This window comes from Centroberyx affinis, unplaced genomic scaffold (genome assembly GCF_046629955.1).
Source record: "Centroberyx affinis isolate AG114_WGS23_722 - 3 ecotype Tasmania unplaced genomic scaffold, CSIRO-AGI_Caff_v1 ptg005555l_1, whole genome shotgun sequence".
Taxonomy (NCBI): Eukaryota; Metazoa; Chordata; class Actinopteri; order Beryciformes; family Berycidae; genus Centroberyx; species Centroberyx affinis.
The window spans coordinates 53697-64596 of NW_027282792.1; the positions used below are offsets into that span (position 1 = coordinate 53697).

Sequence of the window (10900 nt, forward strand, 5' to 3'; positions counted from 1 at the left end):
TTACTGGTCAGTAATACTATTCAACCCTGACTTTTACTTTTATGATAGCAAATCATTTTTTAGTCGGTGTCTTAGTTTCAAAATGGAGGGAAAAAATGATGATGATGATGATGGTGGTGGTGGGGCAGGTACAGCAGAGAGGGAATGGGCCAGTACTGAGGCTTATGGTGTTCCTGTATTGCACAGCGGTATTCAAGGCTGCAGCCTGATAGAAGTTACATGATAGTGAAAAATAAATTGATACTAGTCTGAAAATATAATTATAGGCCTATAATTGTTATTTTTTTAAAATTTTCTAATTATTTATTTATTGTTTGCTAACATAGTAGTCCCACTGCATCACTGACTCTATAGCAGAAAACTTTACTTTGGGGAAGAGGTGCTGTGATGAAACTTTGCAAACAAGTGAGCTCCATCCATTCTCAATTCGCCTTTCCTGAACTATTTGATTGAACTGAACTGACAGCTGTGGAAACACAGAGGGCACGTGCCGTGTGGTGAGTATGACTCATGTAAAGCACTCTGGCCTGTTTTGACGAGCCATACCAACAACAGTAGGCTGAGCTAGCTTGCTGCTGTATCCTCTGTCTTGCATCAGACCGGCCAGATAAGATAGACAGGTAGACGGGAAACTGACCGACTGCATGGGATAGACTGGTGTATTGAACAGTGTGAATAACGGGTATTTCGAACAAAAGGCACAAATAGAGACAACCGTAGCCCGAGACTTCGACTTTTAACAACGAAAGTAGCTCCAACTGTCAACAAACCGGCAGACTGTGAAGAATAAGCTGTTTCGTTTCAACAAGTTTCAGTTTCGTCTGAAGCGTGTGTGCGGAAGGGAGGTTTTTACTCGGGAGTCATTTTGGGACGGGACAGAGGTATGAGTGCGGACCTGGAGGAGCAGGAAGATGAACTGCTGGCCCTCCGCAGTATCTTCAGCCCGGAGGAGTTCGTCCCGGCCGGAGAGGAGCCGAACTGTGCCGGAGAAATCCGAGTGTCCGTCGAGCTGCCAGCGGACTTCTCTGTGGCTCTGAGAGAGGGTAAATCACTAAATCAGGCAGAATAGTGACCGTGTTACGGCTATGAATAATAAAGTGTGGATAGTGATTAGAAGAGAATATTTAGGTTGGCTTTGATTCCCACTGGTGCCACCCATGCTGAAAATGTATGGACTCTGGATGGTGCTTTAAACCAAACCAGTGGCACAGAATAGGCTATATATTTGTCTGACTAGTATGGAAGACCAAAAGAGTCAAATTGAAATGCAATCACAAAGTACAAAATGTATTTACTGCCACAATATTATGAAAATATGAAAATTATAGTATCAGAACAACATGAAAATTCACAAGCATTTTCATTTGAAGGTTAAAAGTTAAATCTAAACTTTAAAATTAAAATAGAAAATTAAAATAGTAAAGATTAAAACAAATGGGGGAAAAAAAATCCATTTGAAAATTAAATGGGGGGATTAAAAAGGGGAAAAGCCAAATGGGAATGGGAAAAAGCAATAGGAAACGTCAACCATCATTAACATTTGAATGTTGCTTTTAATTTCACATTTCGATTTCTAATTTTAACTTTTCATTTTCAGCTGAGAGTAAGTTCAGCTTCCACAGCCAGCTATGCAGTCACACAACAGCATTAGATAGATCAATCCCTCTTTCAAAACCAGTTAGATTTCCTATAGTGTTTTAACTGTACTTTGGCCGTGTTGTGTCTTATTGTTGTTCTTCTCCAGGAGACGGGCTGAGGCAGTACGGGATATCGTTCCTCCCCCCTCTGCTCCTGACCTTTGACCTCCCTGAGGACTACCCCTCCTCCTCCCCTCCCTCTTTCACCCTCACCTGCAGCTGGCTAACGCCCACACAGGTAGGCCTAGAGGGGTGTGTGTGTGTGTGTTTTGTTCCATTCGTTTATATAACCGGGCGGGTCCATCGTAAACATTTATATTCACATTTACAACCCGGCAGTGTGTGTGAGTGTCAGTGTGCTTCCGCTCCCACAGCTCTCTGCACTGGGCGCTCATCTAGCTGATCTGTACGGGGCCACTGGGGGCGGAGTGGTGCTCTTCTCCTGGGTGCAGTTCCTCAGAGAAGAGGCCCTCAGCTTCCTGGACATCCGCTCTCTTCTGGAGCTGCCCTCCTCTGAGGAACGCGACCCCCTGAGCTCAGACCCTAGCCCCTCTGTCCCGTTGGCGGAAGAGCAGGCCGCTTCTCTGCCGGCCCGGGAGAAAGACGAAACCCTCTCCCGTCTCCCCCCGGCCCCGGCCCCGGCCCCGGCACAGACCCTCCCGTCCCAGCTCCTGGTCCACAACGAGGCCCAGAAGCAGAGAGCGTTCGCGGGCACGGTGTTCGACTGCGGCGTGTGCTACGCGGCCCGGCTCGGCTCGGACTGCGTGGAGCTGAGGGAGTGCGGCCACGTCTGCTGCCGGCCCTGCATGAGCCGGTTCTGCAGGGCGCAGATAGAGGAGGGGAACGTCCGAGGCGTCACCTGTCCCGAGGCGGACTGTCCCGCCACGCCTACACCCGCACAGGTACGGTCTTGTCTGTCTGTCGGGCTGTCTTTCTGCCCAATACAGGTGCTTTCTGAGTGGCATGCAAATATGAGTATCCAGGAAGCTTTTGATGACCATTATCTTATTTATTTTTTTTACAATATTTTTTATTATGCTTTTAAACACAAACACAGACAAATTTAACAATACACAGTGGCCACAAGAACTAAACATCTGGGGTCGGCTGCACAAAACACATTAAGTTTTCTCCTTAAGTACGACACTTAAGGCTTAATTTGTCCTAACCTGAGGGACTTACTTAAGGGTGTTGCACAGAATCCCTTAAAAGGTTTCCTTAGTTAAGGAAAAATGTTAAGGCATTTACTGCATTGAAAGAGATTTTACAGCGGTAAAATTCTACAGTTTCCATGGAGACCGTTTGTTTGCTTGCACTTGCGCTCGTGATACCTGTTATCGCCTCACCTGTTATCGTCTCACAGAGTCGGCCTATAGATAGTAAAAAAATGGCAGAAGACAAGAACACCAAATTGGAGTTCTTGTCCTCCAGAAGATTATACTTCTGGAGGAATACAATAAAAGAAAGCACATACTAAAAAGTAAATTTGCTGTTATTTGCAAATTTGCAAATAACAGCAAACAGAAAACAACGAATGTGGGAGGAAATTCAAGAAGTCTGGTGAAGAGGTCCATACAAGAGGTCAAAAAAAATATGACAACTTCATTTATCGCCATAAACTCGGCCATGTTGCGGTGAGGTACCTTAAGTTTTTTTCCTTACTTTGGTTGCTAAGGTCTTTTGTGCAACTGTTTAACTAACTTTAAGGGACTCCTTAAGTATAAGACCAAGATAAGGAGAAAACCTTAAATACTCAAGTGAACATTTTAAGGAAACCTTAAGGAGAAGACTTAAGGGTGTTTTGTGCAACCAATTTTACTTTAAGGAAACCTTAACTCGGACTTTGAGGAAAATCTTAACTTAAGGTGTTTTGTGCAACCGGCCCCTGACTTAGATCCCTGATACATGACACATATAGCACGTAATATACTCGAAGAAATGATTGCACACAATCACATAAATAGGTCGTGGAAAAATGTCATAGCATCTATATATGTATAAGCATAAGGAAACGCTCAGTCCATTACAATCGACAGTGATGCAACAACTAAACATCTGGAGAGAAAAAAGGGGAAAAAAGAGAACATATTATAATTAAAGTAAATAAATTAAAAGATTTAGAATGTTAAGAAAACTCAGAAAACAAAGCATAGAAATGGATAAATAAAAATCAATCAACAAATAAATAAATATACCACCTTATGTCCCAAAAATGTCACTTTGCCAATTTTCAGTACTGCGATCTATCATTCCCTTTAATACAGTATTCATAAGTCTTTTATCAGCATATTTAAAGAAGGATGTCCAAGTCTTAAAAAAATCGCCCGTTTTACATTTAAATCTGTATTTGATGACCATTATTGGCAAATGAAAAAAAATCTCTGTCTCTTTCTGCCCCCTTCCCTTCTCTTTTTGCCCCGCCCACCCTCCCAACACACACACACACACACACACACACACACACACTGCAGGTGAAGAGCCTGGTAGGGGAGGAGCTGTTCAGCCGCTACGACCGTCTCCTGCTCCAGTCTACTCTGGACTGTATGCCTGGTGTGTTTCTTTTTTTTTTTTTTTTTTTTTTTATTAACAAAAGGATAATATACAAACATTCAGGTAAACAATAGCAGCACATATATCAAATTTAAACACACAAATGTATATGAGGAACATAGAGGGAAAAATTTAAAAGATAATTACATAAAAATAAGAAACAGGAGTACACATATACACAAATGTAAACATATTTAGTCAGAGGTTTCAGGGAAAAAAGTTCCATAATGTTTCAATAGCTTATTACTTTTTTTGTTGGTTACTAAACTGAGTGATTTAAGTAGAGAATTCAGTTCTAGGAGAAAAGGTGAGATCTTAGGAAGTGATTTAGAAAACTTTTGTTTGTGAATAAAAAACTTTGCATATAGGATAGTGAAATTAATCAGCTATTCAAGAGCGCCATCATCTGGATTATCATAGTAACAGATAATATCCCTAAGATTAAAAGAGTAGACAGAGTTAGCAGCTTCAAAAAAGTGAGACTCTAGATCTGTCCAAAATTTTTGGGATATTTCACAATCAAAAAATAGGTGAGAAATTGTTTCTATATTATGTTTGCAGAAGGTACAAGAAATATCAATGTCTGTAAACTTAGCAATAAGACAATTAGCAGGGTATATCTTATGTAAAATTTTGAAATGTACTTCCTTAGCCTTGTTTGAAATACTCTGGTGTGTTTTCTCCTACAGTATATGTAACACTGGATGTGTATTCAAACCCTGTATACATCAGTGTGGACAAGTTTGTATTATAGCTGTCATATTGCTGCTCCCTCTCAAGAACCAACAAGTATTGACTACAAACATGTAATAACACCCTCAATAACATTGTGAATATTGCCTATAACACAGACAAGTGGGTTAATGTAGCTTTATATTTGATGCCAAACACTGCAATGCCACAACTCTTTCTATGCACACATGCATAGACACACACACACACATAGTATTACCTACTAGGGCTGAACGATTTTGAAAAAATATCTAATTGCGATTATTTTGACTGATATTGCAATTGCGATATGATTTGCGATATTACAGGGAATGATAATTTTTACATCATTATTCTCATTTTCACTGAAAAACGTATTCAAATGATTATGGTGTGATTTTTGCGGGGATCTGTACCAAACAAAGATGTTTTCTTAAGTCTGTAGAATATGATGTGTAGGCCAGGACATCTCTGCAGCACCACAATATTTACTTTAAAATGCTATTTTGACACATTTCACCTTTAACAAATATTGCGCCTCCTGCGATTTGAAAATTGCAGTAGGGCCATATTGCGATTTCGATAAAATTTTGATTAATTGTTCAGCCCTATTACCTACCTACATTGTCTCAGAATGTTGCATGTGTATTATACCCACTGATGTAAAATGGGGAACAAATGATCTCTTCCAGACATCCCACTGGTCATGGAATTTAGAGAAGGGATATCAGGGAGTTTTACATTTGAGTCACTTCACAGGAATATACCTCCTCCTCTCCTCTCCTCTCCTCAGACGTGGTGTACTGTCCTCAGCGCTCCTGCGGCTCGGCCGTCATCCTGGAGACGGGCAGCAGGGCGGCGCTGTGCCCGGCGTGCGGCCACGCCTTCTGCGTGTCCTGCAGGAAGACCTACCACGGCGTGGAGGACTGCCACGGGAAAAAACGGGAGAAAAAAGAGAAACAGGACGCCTATGCGGACGTACCAGAGACTGAGGGTAGGCAAGGATGTTGCTTGTGTGTGTGTGTGTGTGTGTTTTTATTTTGAAAATGGCACGACGGGAACCACACTGCTTCTGGGTCTGGACCAATAGAACACTGTCTTAGGTGTAAAATGACAATTAAAGGTGTAAGTTGTGATTTCTCTCTCTCTCTCTCTCTCTCTCTCTCTCTCTCTCTCTCTCTCTCTCTCTCTCTCTCTCAATTTTTTTGAATTCAAGGTGCTTTATTGGCATGACAGTTCACAAACAAACAATATTGCCAAAGCACGTAACAAGAGATTAATCATCAATTAAATTATTAAATAACACAAAAAAAATAAGTAACAGAAAAATAATTCCATCTCCTCCCATGTATTATTGTGTGTGTGTGTGTGTGTGTGTGTGTTGCTGTGCCTCCACTGTCTACTGACTATCATTGTTTCTGTATTTATGTCGCTTGTGTTTCTGAGGAAACATAAACCAGCAAAATATCACCTTAGCCAATTAAAAAACAGAACTTTTCACATACATTCATATAGTATTCTTCACATTTCTCATTCAGCTGTGTGTCCCTCTTCCCTTAAAGTGTGACAGCAATCTACAAATTTAGCAGCTAATGCTGCACACTGACTTTTCTCCCCACACAGGTAGGGCAGTTTGAGAGGATCAGGCAGATGGTTGAACTCTGGGTAAATTCTACCTATCCTCTCAAAATAAGTCTGTCTCACATCTCTCTCTCTCTCTCTCTCTCTCCCTCTCTCTCTCTCTCAGCTGGTATGGTGGCTCTGTGGGAGGACTATGCCAGCGGCAGTGCGACTCGGCGGAGATTGTTGGAGAGCCGGTACGGCCGGCGCACACTGCGGTCCACCATGTTGGACGCCCTGAGCGAGGGCTGGGTGGCCGGCAACAGCAAAGACTGTCCTCGCTGCTCCTCCAGCATACAGGCCAGTATGATGCACACACACAAGCACACACACACTGACGCACTTCCAGACACACACAACCTTTTCATCGCCTTGAGAAGATAGAATTCACAAAGACTTTCATGGCAGCCCTATGGAAGCCCATTTCCGCCAGTGTGATGAAAAAAACGGTCCTGTAAGTCATTATGAGAAACTTAGTATCTCAAAATAATGAGAAACTTTCTCAAAATAATTAGTTCATTATTTTGAGATACTAACTCATTATTTTTTAGAAAGTTTCTCATTATTTTGAGATACTAACTCATTATTTTGAGAAGGTTTCTCATTATTTTGAGAAGGTTTCTCATTATTTTGAGATACTAACTCATTATTTTGAGATACTAACTCATTATTTTGAGATACCAAGTAATTATTTTGAGAAGGTTTCTCATTATTTTGAGATACTTATTATTTTGAGATACTAACTCATTATTTTGAGATACCAAGTCATTATTTTGAGAAAGTTTCTCATTATTTTGCGATACTAACTCATTATTTTGAGATACAAAGTCATTATTTTGAGAAAGTTTCTCATTATGTTGAGAAAGTTTCTCATTATGTTGAGAAAGTTTCTCATTATGTTGAGAAAGTTTCTCATTATTTTGAGAAAGTTTCTCATTATTTTGAGATACTCATTATTTTGAGATACTAAATCATTATTTTGAGATACTAACTCATTCTTTTTTAGAAAGTTTCTCATTATTTTGAGATACAAACTCATTTTGAGAAAGTTTCTCATTTTGAGATACTAACTCGTTATTTTGAGATACAAAGTCATTATTTTGAGAAAGTTTCTCATTATTTTGAGAAAGTTTCTCATTATTTTGAGATACTAACTCATTATTTTGAGATACTAACTCATTATTTTGAGATACTAACTCATTATTTGGAGTTTCTCATTATTTTGAGATACAAAGTCATTATTTTGAGAAAGTTTCTCATTATTTTGAGAGTTTCTCATTATTTTGAGATACTAAGTCATTATTTTGAGATACTTAGTCATTATTTTGAGATACTTAGTCATTATTTTGAGATACTTAGTCATTATTTTGAGAAAGGTTCTCATTATTTTGAGATACTAACTCATTTTGAGATACAAAGTCATTATTTTGAGAAAGTTTCTCATTATTTTGAGATACTCATTCATTCTTTTTTAGAAAGTTTCTCATTATTTTGAGATACTAACTCATTATTTTGAGAAAGTTTCTCATTATTTTGAGATACTAACTCATTATTTTAAGATACTAAGTCATTATTTTGAGAGTTTCTCATTATGACTTACAGGATCTTTTTCTTTTTTTCATCACACTGGCGGAAATGGGCTTCCATACAGCCCTCTCGCGGTTGTGTGACTATTTTAGACAAATGCGTGCAGTGTGCTCATGTGTGTGTGTTGTGTTTGCGTTTGCAGAAGAACGGAGGCTGCAACATGATGACGTGCACTCGCTGTGGACAGTGCTTCTGCTGGGCCTGCCTCACCAGACTGTCCAGCACTGCGTCCAGACACTTTCTGAACAGCGCCTGCGTCGGCTACGATGTGGGCACATGAGTGAGGAAACACCAAAACTAGACCTCTGCATATCGATGAATACGCTCCTCTTTCAAAATAAAAGCGCGGTGTAGAGCGGCTAAAACGTTGACGACAATGCAACGTGAAAGCTACTGCAATCCGGCTGCACAGCATCAGATCTTATATATACACTACCAGTCAAAAGTTTGGACACGCCACATTTTTCTTTATTTTGACTGGTTTTCATATTTTAGAGAAATAGTAAAAACATCAAAACTATGAAATAACACAAATGGAATTATGCAGCGACCAAAAAAGCGTTAAGCAAATCAAAACTATCTTATATTTTAGATTCTTTGCCTTGATGGAAAGGCAAAGGCTTTGGAAAGAAATTCATACATGGGATCACCTTCACTATTTCTATTTGTCTAAGAAACTAATTTCAAGCATTGAAGCATAAGCCTTTAGATCAAAATGGCTTTAAGAGAATGAAAAACAACAGATTCAATCAGGTGTGTCAAAACGTTTGACTGGCAGTGTATATATATATATACTGCATATATTGTTTATTTTATCATTATATAAATTATTGGTAGCTGTGGATTTTAACTTATTTTGCTATAATCAAATCAGATGTATTTATAATGCACTTTTAACATGCAAATGACAAAGAACATTAACTCATGAATGAATAGATCCATTTCAAATATTGATAATTCTGTACTATTGTATAGTACATGTTTTAAAATGAAGTATCATCTCAAAACAGTTTGAATGTATGAACCTTTTGTACACTGTTTTGGCAATATTGTTTCTGATGAACAGTCATGCCAACAAAGTAATTCAATTTCAGATAAAAAAAAAATAAAAAAAAGAGACACAAACAAGAAAGTATTTAGTATTCCTAATCAATTTCAGCCTGTTTGTTTTCCTCACCCTCTATTAGAAAACAAAACTTCCAATTGGCAATGCTTTCTTTTCTACCCTTAGACTCTTTCACAAAATCACATCATGTGTCATACTGTCTAATGACCAGCAGAGGACGCTACATAACAAGAGTGACCAGGTGCCATGAGCTCAGGCTCAAGGAAAAGTTTGATCAACTTGAACCTTTTTCGATTCAGTACTTAAGAACTCAAAGTAATTTATTGATCCTTTTTATGTAATATGGCACTTTAAGCTCTGAATGCAAGGATTGGTAATGTATGTAAATGTTTTTTGGCAGACACAGGGTACGAACCATTTAAAAGTGTTCATCCCTAAGCCATACTTTCTACTCAGGTACATGTGAAGGTACCTGATGCCTAGAACTCTCTACTGTGTCATGAGAGTCAATTTCAAGTAGTTATAGTCTTTTCTAATAGCATTTTTGGCATTAATGAAGCTCTACCTCTGCAGGAGTTTAGTATGGACCTTACCTTCTTTTGCAGCTGTGTTCCATTAGTGTCTTATATAGGCTATAAGGCCTGGCTGCTCTGCTTGATATGATCAACAAACTGCAAATCGGAACCTAGTTCTTTACTGAATGGTCTCATTTTGTCGTCATTGTAGTCATCAGATGTAACCCAGGTTGCTTGTTGCCATGGCGACTTTTTGGGCATAGAGGAACTAGGGACCTGGAAATGAAGCCCGAGCCCCCGCGACGTTCAGGCCTGACCCGAAACTAAGCCCGACTGTAACGCAACATTTGAAGCCCGAACCCGACCCGAAACCCGAAATCACAACGTTCCTATTTAAAAGCCATAGCCTCGTGGTCCGTGTATTTTTTGGTCATTCTATTTTCTTTACAGAAACAGAAATTGAAAAAATCCACATCAGAAACGGTAGATACTGCAACATTTCTAAAGGACTTGATTTTCCCTTTAGCATTTGTAAAACAGGAAATGAAGTAGTGAAACAAAAATGAAAAAAGCCCATTGTTGTACTTATTTCAGCACCAGTGACACAGCGGAGAGAGAGAGAGAGAGAGAGAGAGAGAGAGAGAGAGAGAGAGAGAGAGAGAGAGAGAGAGAGCTGACACAGAGCTTCAGGAAAAAGCGAGGAGCATAAAACATTCCACGCATGGAAAAAAAAACAACCGAGCCCGAATTATTTATTTTTAAAAAACCAAGCCCGACCTGGTCCGACATACAGTCTCGGGTCCCGTCGGGGTTCGGGTCGGGTCGCGGACCTCCGAGAGGAACTGTGTTGAGGGTTTTCACGAACGGTCATAGACCTCAGGTGCAAAGGCTCCTGGGAATTGTTTGTGGGACATTTTTCATTTTTCTTCACAGATAACGGCATCTATCGGGCGTTTGGATCGGCTCCCCGTTCCTGAACTCGTTCTCCTTTTTCATACTATCCCACATCTCCCTCCTTTTCCTCCGAGTTCTTGAATGTCCCCGAGCCATCCGAGACATGATTACAAATCTACAGCTGTCTCTCGTACGAAGCCAAGAAAAATCCTGGCCCCTCTCTTTCGCTGCGTACGTGTGCGTGTGTGTGTGTGTGTGTGTGTGTGTGTGTGTGTGTGTTTGCCCCGCAGGGAAATCCCAGTTTCCATACAGGGGTCGTC

At 40.0% G+C, this 10900-nt stretch overlaps 1 protein-coding gene across 1 annotated transcript; it reads left to right on the top strand.

The window, feature by feature from the left end:
- The first annotated feature begins 658 nt into the window (after positions 1-658).
- LOC139667483 (E3 ubiquitin-protein ligase RNF14-like) lies at positions 659-9109 on the top strand. Its single transcript, XM_071546952.1, has 7 exons — positions 659-1043; positions 1745-1875; positions 2012-2539; positions 4109-4187; positions 5692-5892; positions 6646-6818; positions 8248-9109. The coding sequence occupies exons 1-7, from the start codon at positions 884-886 to the stop codon at positions 8383-8385; spliced, it is 1410 nt and encodes a 469-aa protein (XP_071403053.1). The 5' UTR covers positions 659-883; the 3' UTR covers positions 8386-9109.
- Positions 9110-10900: the final 1791 nt, after the last annotated feature.

Coding starts and splice junctions, on each gene's coding strand:
- LOC139667483 (XM_071546952.1), top strand. CDS start 884: ATGAGTGCGGACCTGGAGGAGCAGGAAGATGAACTGCTGGCCCTCCGC. Junction 4,188..5,691: donor TACTCTGGACTGTATGCCTG/GTGTGTTTCTTT, acceptor TCCTCTCCTCAG/ACGTGGTGTACTGTCCTCAG. Junction 6,819..8,247: donor GCTGCTCCTCCAGCATACAG/GCCAGTATGATG, acceptor TTGCGTTTGCAG/AAGAACGGAGGCTGCAACAT.